Raw genomic sequence first — 16,442 nt, forward strand, 5'->3', positions numbered from 1 at the left:
ACAGGTAATCCAGGGCTTTCATTAACATTTTCAGCAGGAGAGCAACTGATTCTAACAGACACCAAAACGTTTTGAACTGAACTTCTTTATTTGAAAACTTCCAACCAGGCGCACAAAATCATCCTCACAGCCGGTCAATTTGCTCAGTGCCCGGCCCTTAATAAAACCCCTGGTAATCTGTTACAACTAACAAAGAGTTTATGTTTGAAATGTCAGATTCTGAGTGAATTGAAGTGAATTAAAATTGTATGAACGCACATCTCTTTGTGGCAGTCAAATAAAAACATTGTTGTTGGCATAGTACGGTAAACTATGGCAGTCACTTTCAATACAAAGTCAACAAGTGGTTAAAACTGCTGGTTTACTTACATTTCACAGTAGCCTTCAAGCTGTACTTTTTGGCTCTCACCAGGATGAAGAACCATTCGGTCAGGAGTCAGCTGGAAGACTGGCCTGGGGGGATCAGCAGGTGGTGGCACTCCCTAGAGAAACATACAGTTTCATTAAGAAATGCATAATTATAGAACAATGTGCAGTTCCAGAAAATATCCATACTCCCCCCACAGAAGGGATTGGAATTTCCTGGGGGTGGGGGGTTCTGTAAGACCAAACAGTTTAAAGAAATGTATACAGCTTAATTGGAATTTCCACATGACTACTTGTAGTGAATAAGTAGACATGATGGGGCAGAAGACGCATATTTCTTTCAGTCTGTTCAAAAGTGGTAAACAGAGAACTCTTCAATAATCAAGCATGTTTAATAGGCCAAAAACGCTTTCAAAACGGTAACACGGTAATCCCTAAACTAGCACCAAACTCTCTAGGACAAACTCCTGCTGAAAATAAAAAACTGTCAACTCTACACACAAATATAATAGTACATGTAACTTAACTTGTACACGTGATAATCATACGCATAACTTTCAAATTCAATTTAATGTCTCTTAGGGCGCACACACACTTTGGTAACTGTCTTCCTGACACCTTCCATAACCTAGCCTATATCTGTATCTAAAAGACAGCTCTATTGTGTGTTCCAGAGTACACTAAGATGCTATGACCTTCCTAAGATCTTACCTGGAATCTCATGTCATCTGGGTTATATTCAGTTTTCTTTTTGGTCCTGTATGGCAGGAAACCTTCAGTTGTCCAATAGATCTGCTGAGGCCTACGCCCACTGTTCGTCAGGGTAAACCACCTCTTTACCGGCTGGCAACTGAACTGAGGACCCAGTTTGACGGCCGGGGCTAAAGGAGGGTCACTGACAATGGTGGTTCCAGAGCCATATGCCATGAGGCTGACTGTTTGGATCTGACTGTCACTGATGTTAATTGACAACTTGTCCTGGAATCTAGCATAAAAAATAATTACTCTAACTAGAGCAGGTGTTGACAAACAATTTGAATGATAATTTTTGGATGATTACCCTCTGATGATGGCAGTTTCAGAATATAAATTATGAAGTATTATTTACACCTTTTAGTTACTATGTACAATTTAGTATGTAGTATTCTACCATACGGGCCACTGAAATTTGAGGCTCCTTTTAATTTGTTGCCAAAATGTCTCGTGACTTTTCACCAAGTTTGATGCAGCCCTGCACAAATGTGTCTAATATCTCTCCTTGCTGAGAAAAAGTCAGAAACACTAAGCACGTCTTGGTACAGTAGAGCAACATTGTGATCGCTGTATAATTTATGTACTTTGTTTGTAATTCTCCAGCTCAAATCACTGACCAGTCGGAGTTTCTCATAGATTTGGTGGAGCAGCCATCCCCAAAGAGAGACATGGGCCAGCATACTCAGGTTAACTTGTCACTCAAAAAACATCCAAAGTGCCTTACTTGACAGTATCATCCACATTTGCTGTCACTTTAAGTTTCAATGCATTCTCAGGAGAAATAACACCCTGGGCTGGTTCAACAGAAAACAGAGAATTTGGACGCACCTACAAATTAAACAAGACACAAGAAGCACATTTAGAGGCACACGCTAATGGACTGTTATTAAAAACAGTTCAGTTCTAAAATGTTCAGCCATTGACTTACCATAGAGCAAGAAAATTGGGCTGGAATGAGAGACTCGTTGGAAAGTTGTACAATCTTGGAGATATCTGTTAGGACTGGGATGGTGCCGTAATTAACATGGCTGGGAGTCACATGTACCACAGGTCCCTCACCAACACACTGAATCTGGACTCCCTGTTTAACAAGTTTACATTCAAAATGTAAGTATTTATTACCTTAAGTATATACTAATACATGTACGACAGATTTTTTTTTTTTAATTCGCTCAATGAGATCTACATGTACATGAGGTCAGAAGGTGGAGATGGAAAAAATTGGATATCATCTTTTTCTCTACCACAATTTAGCCATCTATAAAAAGTAAAATTTCGTTTCTGGTTGGCTTAGAACCCACGTATACTATAAGATGAAGACCTGAGATTACCCAGGCCCGTGAGCTCAAAAAAAGGAGATAAAAAATACAGGTATTTGTCATACACCACTTAGTCCTTTGACAAACAGTTTCTTGCAATCAAAGTGGTAGCTAACAAGGATGTGTTAAAAGTGATTACAACACTGCTCACCTTGTGCATTTTTTGATGCTATAAAGTTTCTTCAACTTACCAATGGTGCATCACTGCTACCAAAGATCATAAAATAAGCCATTGTGGTAACTTCCTCCAGGCACTCTGCTGTTATATGAAGAGGTACCTTCTTGAATGAATGAGGCTGGATTATTCCCTGCAAACATACAATGTAAAGTACTCTTCAGTAAAACAAAGCATGCTGTATGTCACTTTGTAAAGTACAAATATGTCCTCATTCAAACTTGTAGGAGAAAATCTGGTTAGAGGGCCCAGATACAATGATGTACTAGCCTGGCAGGCATTCTCAATAGCCCCCACCAAAATTTCTTACTAGCATGATCTGGATGATTATCTCTTACAGTACTTAATAGGTAATTTGACTTTCCTCAAAATGTGCCCAAAAAAACCTTCACTTGCTTGTTGAGCAGGTGAAAAGTAGAATCAATTAGCCCCACAGCAAAATTCAATGGTCCCAAAGCATTGCACACAACTTTCTTTGCATGCTGGTTGGTAACTCACAGGCATACCTATGAACAACTCATCAGTTTACTGCATAACAGATCAATATGCATGCAGGTCTAACTGGAGTTAACAAAATTTTGGCCTTAATTATCAACTTTAGATCTCCAACCTGTCTAAATCACATATTCACACCAGCTTACTTAACGATGACAGTATGCATTATATTAAGGACGGTGCCTACTTTTGTTAGTGCACGCACGTTCTGCACATCAAGCAAGCCATGGTTTAAGCGCCACGCGCGCACTTGGGTTGACATTGACGCAATCAACCATGCTACCAAGTGCACGACTAAAATGAAAGCAAAATTCTCTCTGTGACCAAATCAAGTTTAATGAACCTGTACTTAAACCAGGAACACTAGAATACCAGCACATTGCTAACCTCTAACTGTTAACATCTTCCAGTTGAAAAACCAGCTGTTATCTGTCAAAAATTATACTGAAATCCAACTGTAAACATGTACCAGCAGATGGCTGGTTGTGAGCAAAAGGTATTTAGACTGCATTTTCGCTGAACCAGAGGGAGGCTGTCAGAGACACTAAAAGCGCTGTTGCAACGATTTTGTTGTTAAAAACATACCAAACACGGTTTTTATGTTACCATTTGCCATATAGTTTAAAGATCTTTTTACATGTGTTTGCTTTTCTGTATGTAAAGGAAAATTCTAAGGAAATCTGTGGAGAAATACGCTTTCCTTCTTTTTCAGAAAAATGCTGATGTCAGCATTTTTGTTGAGACTCAAGGCTAATTATCTCAAAAAAATGCCTGGCTATCCCCATTTTTCTTTTTGGATTCCAATAGCCCTTGGAAAGATCTACTTTTTCTGCGTGGTCCTAACCTCGCGCAAAAACCTTTGTATTTAGTAGGCACCGTCCTTAAAAGGTCTCTGGTTTGAAACCACTGTCACACCATCTCATGATCACTTCATCAGTCACTCCCTACGTCAGCGACTGAGTATTCGGTGTGGATGTATCACTCACTATGACAGCAAATCAGTGTTCAGTATGGATGTATGCTGCTGTTACAGAATGCAGCAAGATAGCATTTAAATGGTTACCCAGCTTTATGTCCTTCCCATCTCACCTTTGGTTCAGGACTTGAATACAAGATTGGTGTCACATCTTCAACAACCTGTGGAGCGGAGAGTTCAATACCACATTTTAAATACAATTTGATACAAACCACACACCACACCAATTCACTGTAAAGGTCAAAAAAACATACATGTAAGCAAATGTGCATGTACCTGTGACAGCAACTCATATTTGGCAGGAAGATCAGACTCATTGAGCAGATCGACTAATAACTCATAAGGGTGATGGAGGAAGCAGCGTCCATAATCCAAGATTGGTGTAGAGACAGTAATGGGTGGGACAACACACCTGTCCAGAAAATAGGCATTAAACAATGTCTTATAAGCATCATAAAATGCATCAAAATTTGCAAGGACTAACATGAGCCTTATCTGTCACTTGGCATGAAGAAAGTTTGCTCCAGCAAATTACACATTAAAAATCTGATTGTTCATTGAGATAATATTTCCCAAATTGAAGCCTTTTTTCACTTGGCCATATAACATTTGTTGCAGTTAAAATGTATTTTTAGCATAAAATTTCTCCCCTTAGTTTCAAATAATGGCAATGAACATCAAACAAAGGAATTAAAAATCAGCCTGTCTTGAAAAATAATTAAACTAAAACAACCACAGGGAGAAATTTGAGAAATTTATCAGAAAGGATAAGGTTAACAGTTGTAAACAGCCTTTTTTTTCTGAACTATAGCAATACAGCCTCTGTAAGTGACAAAACCCAGAATGTTTTTAGAAAATAGCCCAAAGAAAATATGCACACTGATTTGTTCAAAATTGTGTTTCTATAACTTGATAGAAACACAGTCTAACTAGTACAAGCTGCTGACGTAATGATGATATGAGAAAAGAGAATTTACATTTCGATGATCAAAGGAAACAAGTGTTTTTTTTTTTTTTCCGGCATGGAATTATCTAAAAGAAACAGACATGTTCTCTGTGTTGCTATCGAGTTAACTATAGAAACACTTGTGAAAGTTTGGGAGAACTCGGAAAAGCGGCAGAAACACTCGCCTGTCGGCTCATGTTCCCACAGCATTTCTTGTTCTCCCAAACTTCCACTCTGGTTTCTATAACGCAATAGAAACATTGCACATGTTTTCTATTTCTTATATAATTCATGAAAGATGCACTTACTTGGCTATTATTGGAAGTGATAGAATCTCTTCTCCAACTCCATCCACATCCACCACCAAAGCAATTTCATACTTTTTGACAGTGGTTGACACAAAGTCCACCTGGAGAACAAAAAGTGAACAACACAAGTTTATGAAAGTTACTTATTCCATAGATTTCAAAAAGTTCATTGAAAGCAGCTACATGTAAGTCAACATTCCACAAAAAGATAAGAATCAAAATGATATGAACATGTATCACTATTGTTCAATTTTAAATGTTTCTATGAACAGGCATAGATCTAGGATAAATGATGACCAGTTTACAAAATAATAAGTGTGGGAGGCAAAAGCTTCTAGAGGGGTCCAGGGCCAAGTTCCCCAGGAAATGTTTTTCATTTTAACCCCTAAAAGTTCCCATTCCTGAGGGTTTCTGAGTCATTCTGAAAATCCGCCCAATTTCCGTTAAACAGAGGAAACCAGTATGGATCCACCCCTGATGAAGGTCCCCTACACTGCAGATGGTTGGCCTCTCATCTACAATTTCCAAAGAGTAGCTCATGTAACATAAAATATTTTGTAAAAAACACATCCTTGTTACCTTTACATCCAGCTCTCCTTGAGGAGCAATAGTGCCAGTTGACGGGGAAATATCAAACTCCCTTGGAGAAGGCATGCTGGTGCTACCAACATCACTGAGGTTACTGTCAATCAGGCTATTGTCACGACTGTGCATTTCCTCACTGGCCCAGCCATCAGCTGGTACACGCAAGTTGAATGTCATGGGGATTAGGGAAGTATTCACCAGAGTGCAGTACCGAGTATTCACAAAACCTGCAAGTTGAAGTGTAGTGGGAATTGCAGCATTAAACATATTATAGCTCTGTATGTATGTTACTTACTTTAAAATGATAGCTACAAGGCTTAAATCATGTAAAGGAAAAACATCAAACTGCACATTACAGTTTATGGACATGATCATGTGTCAACAGAAACTTTTCCACAAAGTACAAGGGAGGCTTCATTGGCATGTAGTTTAGTAAGAGCATCTATTATTGCCACACCAACACATACAAACACCATTTTATGTTATTTCACAATAAAAGTTAACGTTAAAAAACAACGTTTCGATTGTTTGGTGGTCATTTTTTGTTGAACGCTCAAAACATCATTGTTTTTTAATCTTAACTTTTATAGTGAAATCCGTTTCTAAAAATTTGTTGATTCACATTTTATGCTATTGTATTAAAAGGAAACTGTGAGTAGTTGTCAAACATTTAAATCTGTAGTTCTATGTACAGCACTTTGACCACAAGAATTACTGTATGTTCCAACCATTTCACCATCTACACTCTTGAAAGGGATAATTCAGGGCAACCTAACATGCATGTACTTAATGTACATTTAGATGAGAAACATTTGACACTCACCATAAGAAACTACACCAAATTTCAGCTTTGGTATATTGAAGTGAAATGTGGGACCGATGACAGATCCACTGGAGAGCAAAGAAAACAGTAATCACTAAAATACTTTAAATATATAATTACACATGTACAAAAAGAAACATGATCAAAAACAAATTAAAACCCAATAAAACTTACATGATCTTTAATTGAAGTCTTTCTGGTGAACCTTCCACAGCAAACTCAAAAACTTCTTTGAAATCACCAAGTATGGGTGAACAGAAGTGAATCTAAACAAAATATACAGGTAAATCAAGTCGGGCTTTGTTCACTTTTAGTGAAGTACATGTTTGGTTTATGTACAATTCACTTGCTTTTTATCTGTTTGAATTCTAACAACTAATACTCAAAACATCATGTACAAAAGGCCTCCCTAGAAACTTGCAAAAGCACATTAATGCAAATTGTTTTTTGTTTTTTTTTTTACCTGAATGGCCTGATAACCTCCAGGAATGACAATTCCTTGGGCAGGAGAAAAGGAAAACTGGGGACCAAATTGAGTGTCAGAAGGAAGAAGTTGAAACACTGCATCTATATCGCCCTTGTTGCACAAAACAACCTGCAAAGAATAAGACAGCAGTTTATTTGCTTACAGGTAATCTAGAAGTGTACTATAACATTTGTAAAATCTTCCTCAATATGGCCAAATCTACAAAGGAGGACAGCTGGTCACAGGATCAGAAGAAGAAGGGCTGCACTGATTTGAAAGGATGGTGGCAGTTGCCAGAACTCTTACTAATAAATGGCAGGACAGTCCATTTTTGAGGTATTTTGCATCACACAACATTTCAGTTCAAGCAAAGTACACTTGATATTCTAGAAAAGGCTTATAAAATATTTCTTGGAAATATGTAAAACTTGTAAAAAGCTGTAAAAGGTTTACAACACTGTTAGCTAGAAACTTTGAGACAGTGAACCAGGCTGTTTTTATTTTTTTGACCTTGCACAATGTTCAGTTCCAGAAAATATCCATACTCTCCCCACAGAAGGGATTGGAACTTCCTGGGGGGTGGGGGGTTCTGTAAGGCCAAAAAATTTAAAGAAATGTATGAAACTCAATCGGAATTTCCCGAGGGGTGGGGAGGACTTAGCAAAAATTCCCTTCCGTGGGGGAGGTATGGATATTTTCTGGAACTACACAATCTCATTTTGCAGTTCTTTTCATTAGTTATGGTATCATCTTAATAATATTATTATTAATTGGATGACTTGTAGCTCTTTTACAGCAAAAAGGAGATGGGAAATTACTGTTTACCTCATATGAATGCTGAGAATTCAGGAACACATTGCCAATATCTAATGTGTCCAAAGAGAAATGCACTTGTGGGCCAGTGCCATCCCCTCTGATTCTCAAGGGCAGCCTTGATTCTCTTCCTGTCACATCACAATAGATAGTTCTGGCATAACTAAAGAAAAAAACTCAAATCAGTCTCACTGGGAATCTGTCACAAACTCTCTTCCCAGGTAGTACATTTTATTAAAAATACTCAAAGGAATATTGTTAGCAGAGCCCATGACCTAACTGACAAAACTGAGAGGAGTCTCAAAAGTTGATGGATGCCCAATGTTTCTTATTTCCTTTTCACCCAAAAATTCCAGGCTTTGTGATTGCAGGTTATACATTTGAAAAGCCAGCTAGAGTAAAGTTAGCTTGTAGTCTGTTTCCCATAACTTTAATAATTATACATTGTCATGTGATAGCTAGTGAAAGAGTATAAGAAGATAAGTCTTTGTGTTCGAGCTATTTATTCCATTTATTCCGTATTGTAGGAATGGGTAGTGCATCTTAACAGAACTGTACATGTATGTATTACAAAGTTTGTACCTCTGGGCTTCTTGAGGTTTGAAGATAATATTTATTTCTGCTTGGGAATTTGGCCAGATCTCTCCTTCCTAGAAAATAAGACATACACATGCATGTAGTTGTGTTAGGTAAATGTAACAAAACTCACATTAATTCAGACTGCTGCTTAGAAGATACTACCAGAGGGATAAAATTAACGGTTACTTTTCATATAATTAGGGTACAATGTTAACATTATTATATATGCAGTGATCCATCTAATTGCACGTCCCACGTCTCAGACTCATAATTTTCCTAAAAGACACACAGTCAAATTTAGTCCCAGATGCATCCCACTGGACACAAAAAAATTAACTTCTCTCAATTACGATCATGACTTGATGACTTTTCTTCTCTATTAATGAAAAATTTCAAAATAAGTATCAAAGTAAGCAACGCATGATCATATTTTAATTAGGTTCTAATTTTCTAATCTTAATTAACTTTTCTTAGTAATCTTTTTAAATTATGTACATATTTTAGCATATATTTTTAAGGATTTTTACCCCCACCCCCCACCCTGCTTTTTATTTTTTTTATTTAATGTCTTACAATGATGGGAGCATACCTCCCTTTGCAAGACCCCCACAATGTAGATGTAGATGTAGATGTAGATGTAGATGTAGATGTTAAACGAACATCATTATGTTCTGGTCATTACAGGCTCAATTTTCATGATCAGCAGTATTTTACAGAAGTGTATGTTTTTCGATTCCATACGCGTGCTTTCTGTCTCTTCCTGCTTGCTTTCATAAGGCAGACATTGTTATTCCAATTATATGCCACCGAAGAAAAAACAAACACAGCTCTCATTTGCAAAACACCCCAAAGCGAGTAAACATCAAGAACAAGAAGCAGCAACTGCAATTATAGAGAAGGCTGATGCGAAAGTGAATGAAGACAATGAAGAATCAGCACAAGCAAAATCTGAGAAATCTAAGGAACAAAGAATTTTTGAGCCGTGGCTCAAAACATATTTGTGGGTGGTCTACGAGAAAAATGGAAATTATATGTATTGTAAAGTCTGCTCGAAGGCTAAGAAATCGAATGGAATGAGTAAGGTAGCTTTGAAAACACCACGCTAAATCGGCATGCTGGTCTCCTCGAACACAAGATGGCCCTCCAAGGTAAAAAAAATGATATAATGATGAGTGTGGGACTCACACTCCTGTGTGTGGGACTCACAGGTTTTTGGCAGTGTGAGTCCCTGGACTCACTACTACTCACTACTGCCTTTTTCTAGATGGATCACAGTATATGTACAGTGCTCTACAGCTGAAAATACACTTTTATATACATGTTCATTTGTATAATGTGTACTTAATTAAAAGGCTTACCACTGGGTCAATGGTGACTATTGAGTCTGCATAGAGCATCTTATCATCATTCACAACCTATGATGAAATGTTTGAAAACCATAACTATTTAGTTTTATGCACCATCTACCGTGTACTTACGTGCATATTAATAAACCTAAATAGTTGACTGTATAGTTTATTACCTTAATTTTCACAAAACATTGACATTTGTACAAAAAATGGTTGCACAATTGGTACTACTTTAAGTGCTATTTTTCACAAATTACACTTGTAAACAATATATTACTTTAACAAGTCACTGTATTAGAATTTCAGTTTAAAGTAAGGTCAAATCCAAAAAAGTAGATGTTTTTGGGTGTACATTTTCTTTGCACTGTCTTCATTTCAAGATCAGCTAGACATTAACTGATTAGGTTTCACTAAAATTTAAGTTGGACATTATTTTCACAATTCTCATTTACCTGCATTTTGTTTTTAAATTTTCTAGTCAAGATTGACATTTGATCTCTGAGAGTTGGATCACTGAGGCATTCTTCAAAGAACTCATCTTTTTCAGCATTTTCCTCACTTTCAAGGTCCATATAAAATCTAAAAAGAAAAAAGAACCAACAAAATGTCAAATGTTGTTTCTGACACCTCCACACTCTGATAACAGGATCCTTCAAGTCAAGTTAAAGGCTGAGAATGGGTACGCAGTTAGTACAATGTGATCATCTCAGGGAATGCAAACTACAGGAGCTTTGGAAAGCCATTCTTTTCCTTGCACTACTTGTACCGCTACAGAGAAACTCCACCTTGAAAGGGAAGATATTCACCTGTCTTTATGTTGTAGTTCTTCTCTGAGTGTTGCAAACTTTGTCCACTTGTACTGGACGATTATATCACTTCTGTTTGAAATAGTAACTGACCTAGAATTTGAATTTTAAAAGCTTGAAATTAATAGATATCCAAACTAATCCACCTTTATCTGGCTTACCAGTATATGTAGCACAAATTACAAGTAAGCCCGACTTTATGAAATGGATGTAGCTATGATATATTCCAAAACTTGTCTATGAGTAAGCAACCATGGCTGGGATGCATTGAAGACCCCGGGGGGGGAGGGGCACTGCCATATATGGGCTATATTGGTATGTGCCACTGTAAAGGGTATGGTTTTCAAGCAGTTTACTCTAGGATAGAGCATATAAATCAGAGCGTTTGGGTCTAGAATAGGGTATCATTTTTCACAAAACTGACTAGTTGGTTGAAGATTTTATCTAGATCTAAGCTAAGGAAACCAGGAATTGCCACTCAAAAATATAAAAAAAAAAAATCAAATCGGCACGTTTAAATTTACGAGAATCAGCCTCAACAGTGTCGATAGATGGAGGGATTTGGGGAGTTTACTCTAGTATAGGGTAGCAAAATTCAGCTGAACTAGCTCTGGTATAGGCTAAGGGTTCCAGGGTCCCAGTGGCACGTCCCCACCCAGAAATTCCCAATGTATCCCCCCCCCCCCCGGGATTAAAGAGGTCCTATGTTAGAGGGGTTATCAATCTCGACCATCTGAATTTTAGTACTTTTCATATCACAAGTTCTAGGGGTCCCTACATCACAGTCAGAATTTCAGTGGAAGCCAATAAGGATGTAATTCACTGTCATTTTATTGCCCTCTATTTGCATGTTATTGTTCTAAATGCCAATAATCGATAATCAGGGTCTCATTAAAATACCTTGAACATGTAGATTACCCAAGCTGAACAAAATAAATTTCAGTTTATCTTTCTCTCATTTAGAATGCACATACAGTGTGACAGCAATCTAACACTGTTGCTCTACCTGTAAAACATCTTTATCACAAATTTTAATATACTAAACAGCAATGGCTGCACATTAAGAAAGAATCTGGATTAGCTTGCCTTTGGGAAGCACAGGAAATGAAAGTGTTCTCCATTTTGACTGTGTTTTTATCCAGCCTGATGTTATAGTCAGTAGCAGCTCCATACAAACTTATAAAGATGTCTTCTCCTGGAAAAGGTTTGTCAAAAGCATCAGACATCTCACTTAGAGGTAAAACTGATTAAGCTCCATATAACACTACTAAACATATTACATGTATAATGACAAAATTTGAAATGAAGTGACAAGTAGCTGTAAGGAGTGACAGCAACATATCATGAATCTGTACTTTTGTGGGTAAAGAATCAAGCAAAACACTTGTAACAGTGTTCAAATTACATGTGCATATAGATGTTTGGTTTGTTAAATTTTTTGTGGCAACACATGTACAGCATAAGCAAGAAAATCACAGCACAGTCCAAAGTTATTTTACTACATCAGTGAAGGTGTGCTAGCACTGTTACTGCAGTGCTAGCACTTCCTACATGCATGTAATAAATATGTGTTATACCTGTTTCATACTGAAGTATCATGTGGCTAGCATGGTCTCCAGTCTGCAGAGCCTTGAAGTCCACATGAATCTGCATGCTCTCCCCTATAGCCAGCCGACCACTGTCTGGTGTGACAAAGAAAGGCTCCTGCATGGCCAGCTGGAACTTTGCATCACTGTTACCAATGTTTCGCACAAGAAGAGTCCTTGTGGTGGCATACTAAGTGTGAGAAATAATATTGTAACAGCATCAGTGGTTAGGTTAGGGGATATATTACACCGATACTAGAGCAATAGAGAGCTTCTTCCAGTTTCTTTACATGTAAAGCCTCATCTAAACATGAGGGGAGATTCAGAGAATTTGAGAGAGTCATGCAAACTCAAGGTGCAGTTGAGGGTTTGCATAACATTTGAGAATTCTCTCAAGCACCCAAGTGTTTATATGAAGCTAATGTAAACATGGAAAAATTACTCTTACTATTGCTTTTACAAAATATTTCTCAAAAAGATACTCTCGTCTGAGCACATGAGAATGTGCATGGTATCTCGCGTATTTCACAAAACCAAATATAAACATTTTCTTGGCAGCAATAATATTAATATCAATATAACAAAAATAAAGCAATCAAAATGTTTAACCTTGACTGGACATGTACCAAAGTTGATCTCATCAGGAAAATCAAGGATGGCCCTGGCTCCAACTGCCTTAACTGGTACTAGGAATTTTTCTCTTTCAGTGATGCAAATGAGTTCATGGGTGTAGTCCTATATGGCGAGAAATTATAAACATCTATACATGAGTTATGTTATTTGAATAAAAAAATATATTTGTAGAAAGGCAACTGAAAAATAAAATGAAAGAAGTAAATTGTTTTCAAGGCAACAGTATCCCAATACATTTACATAAAGTTCATCAGTAACAATAGTGAGTTTCCACAACCTGGTGGCTTCTTCAGATTCATGTGACCTGACTCCAAATCAAGATGACTGTTACTCTAAACATGACTTTAGCTTCTATTATTGAAACCAGAGTCACTAATTCAGTCATTTTTCTTAAGACTCCATGTCCCTTTGCCTGGATGAATGACCACTTTGAAGTACTAAGAAATGATCATTCTAAGACTTTTCACTTTTAGTAAAATTTATATGTTAGAATTCTGTTCTTTGAACAGCTGTTTTAACTTAAGGTCTAGCTAAATAATGGTTTATTACACACCTTTTTCTCATCAGGAGTAAACTGTATAATGAAGGTGGTGTCCATTCCAGGAGCCACTTTGTGTCCTACATCATGTGGACTACTGATCTTGAAGTATGGAGAATCAGTCTGAGTCACCTTGACCAGACGAGCAATCTGAAAAGGCATAAACGATAATGTTGGTTATTGTTAATAATATTTATTTAGTTCTGAATGATTTGTAAATCATACATGTACGACTCATACATGACTCAATGCAAGAGACATCTGCATTCCACAGGAAAATGAATTTTGTAATACAAAGTGGACGGGAGAAATCAATCACAGACAAATGTAACTGAATTTACCTTGTCATTATTCCTCAGTTGTAAAGGAACCTGGTACGTCTCAAATGGGTTGAAATTTTGGAACACAATATCAGATGGAAATGGTTGAAACAAAGGCTCCTCTATATCCATGGTGGTGAACTACATGGATAACAACAACAAAGTATTAAATCAGTATAATAAAACCTGAGTCTATACAGTCATGTCCTTATAGCCCATACACCTAGATCTTTACAATGATGGTATCCACAATTTAAAGCCACCAGGAGTAATATGATACCCCCTGGATAGGATTCTAGGGTTCGTAGTAGGTTTTAATAATAAGATGCAATTCCATAACAATTTGTTGGTTGCCAAACCAATAATATTTGCCACTACCTACATTGTATAACATATGCTGTGGTGCTACAGCATATACCCTTGGTACAATTTGACAGTTTCCGTTGTTCCAATGTATGGTAATAATAATATGATAACGAATATAAAGCAAAGGGAAATACCGGATTGTACCAGGGGACTAAAATTAAACCACAACATATACATGTATATGCTTCTTGGCTGGGAGAAGAACTGCGAGAGTTAAGTGGCTTATACCCATGCAGGAGTGATCCTTACCCTGCCTTAAACCCACACCCATCAATCCTAAGTCTAATACATATACACTTTGTACCAACAGACCACCATATCTCCCATCACCCTAGCTACCGTACTGTATGAGTATATAGCAAACATTTTTTATATGAAACAATCCAAAACTACATTAATACGAGACAAGAGTTTTTAGTGTGTGGTCACTTCTAAGCCAGGTGAGCCTTAAGGGCAAATCAAAATTCAAATATTATGGTAATAATTTAATTGAAGTTCTATGAACTAAAATGTCTACAAACCGGGCAGGAAAAAATCCAGGTCCGATTGCCCAGGGCAAGTAAACGTTGCTTTTTGGCAAGTGAAAATAGAAGTTCAGTGGCCTGGCAGGCAAGTGAAATTTACATGTAGCCTCAGTAGTCTTGTGAATTTGAATGAAAATGTCAGCTTGAAAATGGTTATTTCCAGTCAGAGAATATTTCAAAAGTTAAGACTGCAAGATGAGTAAGACATTGAGTTGAAAATCCAACCATACTTTGTTCATGTCTGTCCTCTGATTGCCATAATAGCTGCCACCTCGGCAAGTAACATTTAAGTGAGTGCAAGTGAAATCTGAAATTTACAAGCCCACTGGACAAGTGGATTTCAAATTTTCTTTTCCTGCCCTATACATGACTGTAACAACAACATCATCATTTTATTTCATTCCTGATATCTTGACTTTGGACTGTGTAATGTCACTCTTACACAGCCAAAACCAATCAGGACTACGTACAGCAACCTGTTACACCGGTGTATAAACACCATGATTAATTTTATGCATAATAGGGGACTTAAGCTTTGAGTACAAGTACGAGATTGACTATGAGTATGACTTTCAATTCTAGTTTGCAGGCTCCACATTATCACATCACGTACCCATCTCATCCCATGAGATACCCTCTCAACCTAAAACCAACAAGAAGAGCAAGATCTCTTGGAGCGTCACTGGTTTGAAATTTGAAAATAGTACTCATTCTTAATCTTGTACTCATAGTCCACTCAATCTAATGGTCCCTATTACTTCTATGAGCTCTGACCTTCTGAAGAGTCTGTTCTGACATGTCCAGTAATTCAATGATCTGAGGCACCCTCATCTCGTATGTGAGCTTTAATCTTTCATCTGTGGTGAGCTGCATTTCAGCCATGTAAGCAGATGGTGCTTGCTACATGTGTACGTTAAATTAACAGACAGATGTTTCTCAATATCACTGTTTTACTAGGATAATTGCACTGCAAATGTGCAGTGCATATGATTTACTTGTACATGTATTTACTACTCGCTCTTAGGCAGATTAAGAAAATAGTTCAATTCTCAGTCAGCTGATGTGAAAAGTTCAGACTGCAGAATTCACTTATGCAGTTAATAAGTAAACAGCTGTGAATCAAATAAAACTCACTTCGAGTTGTTTGCAGTCTACACGTTTCCACCGACCTAACACTGGCCGATGGCTGTGCAAAATTTCAGCTTATCGAGTAAAGTGAATAACTAGATAACATTGCAACTACAGAATAAATCAAGACTCGATATAAGCTAAGTCTTAATCTTAATAAATTACCATTACGAGAGCGTCAAATGTGATTTGCGCTCAAGATCTATTTGTGATAACTTCCATCATACCACGACAAAATTCCTAACAGCGCTTTAAGATTAGCATTTACCTTGTCATCTTCAGGACTTCCTTTCACAAGTTTAGGATTTCTTGGATGAACAACACGGCTTTTGAAGTTAGAAGAAACTGCTTTGCCTCCATAGCTCTCTCGTACAGTGGATTGAACTTCTCCGCGAAGCCCTCCTCCACGAAGCTTTCCTTGAGGCATTATTGTGACAAAATTTTCCGTTCAATGGATAACTTTTCCTTCCTTTGATGTATCATTACCGATTTAAAATACGTTCACTTTCCAGAATTTGTGCAATTTTTGTACGATCTATATCACAAAAACATTGCACTGCCATTTTCTGAAGTTTGAGCGGGAGTTGT

The 16,442-nt window shown here is 37.3% G+C and overlaps 1 protein-coding gene across 1 annotated transcript in view; it reads right to left on the bottom strand.

Moving 5' to 3' along the window:
• Positions 1 to 16,442, bottom strand: part of LOC110060949 (axonemal central pair apparatus protein HYDIN-like) — a 60,228-nt gene extending 43,786 nt beyond the window's left edge. The window contains exons 1-24 of the mRNA XM_089298535.1: positions 16,123 to 16,442; positions 15,501 to 15,626; positions 13,858 to 13,977; positions 13,532 to 13,666; positions 12,955 to 13,080; positions 12,337 to 12,535; positions 11,846 to 11,954; positions 10,760 to 10,852; positions 10,406 to 10,532; positions 9,963 to 10,019; positions 8,608 to 8,675; positions 8,038 to 8,188; positions 7,210 to 7,341; positions 6,921 to 7,012; positions 6,747 to 6,814; positions 5,918 to 6,150; positions 5,339 to 5,439; positions 4,361 to 4,496; positions 4,198 to 4,245; positions 2,630 to 2,746; positions 2,048 to 2,200; positions 1,844 to 1,947; positions 1,078 to 1,351; positions 370 to 482 (exon numbers count right to left, since the gene is read on the bottom strand). Coding sequence (XP_089154661.1) covers positions 370 to 482; positions 1,078 to 1,351; positions 1,844 to 1,947; positions 2,048 to 2,200; positions 2,630 to 2,746; positions 4,198 to 4,245; positions 4,361 to 4,496; positions 5,339 to 5,439; positions 5,918 to 6,150; positions 6,747 to 6,814; positions 6,921 to 7,012; positions 7,210 to 7,341; positions 8,038 to 8,188; positions 8,608 to 8,675; positions 9,963 to 10,019; positions 10,406 to 10,532; positions 10,760 to 10,852; positions 11,846 to 11,954; positions 12,337 to 12,535; positions 12,955 to 13,080; positions 13,532 to 13,666; positions 13,858 to 13,977; positions 15,501 to 15,626; positions 16,123 to 16,281 — 3,041 coding nt within the window. The 5' untranslated portion in view covers positions 16,282 to 16,442. The remainder of the gene's footprint in view (positions 1 to 369; positions 483 to 1,077; positions 1,352 to 1,843; positions 1,948 to 2,047; positions 2,201 to 2,629; positions 2,747 to 4,197; positions 4,246 to 4,360; positions 4,497 to 5,338; positions 5,440 to 5,917; positions 6,151 to 6,746; positions 6,815 to 6,920; positions 7,013 to 7,209; positions 7,342 to 8,037; positions 8,189 to 8,607; positions 8,676 to 9,962; positions 10,020 to 10,405; positions 10,533 to 10,759; positions 10,853 to 11,845; positions 11,955 to 12,336; positions 12,536 to 12,954; positions 13,081 to 13,531; positions 13,667 to 13,857; positions 13,978 to 15,500; positions 15,627 to 16,122) is intronic.

Source organism: Orbicella faveolata, unplaced genomic scaffold, assembly GCF_042242905.1.
Source record: "Orbicella faveolata isolate gen_17 unplaced genomic scaffold, um_ofav_v1 contig_3, whole genome shotgun sequence".
Classification (NCBI taxonomy): domain Eukaryota; kingdom Metazoa; phylum Cnidaria; class Anthozoa; order Scleractinia; family Merulinidae; genus Orbicella; species Orbicella faveolata.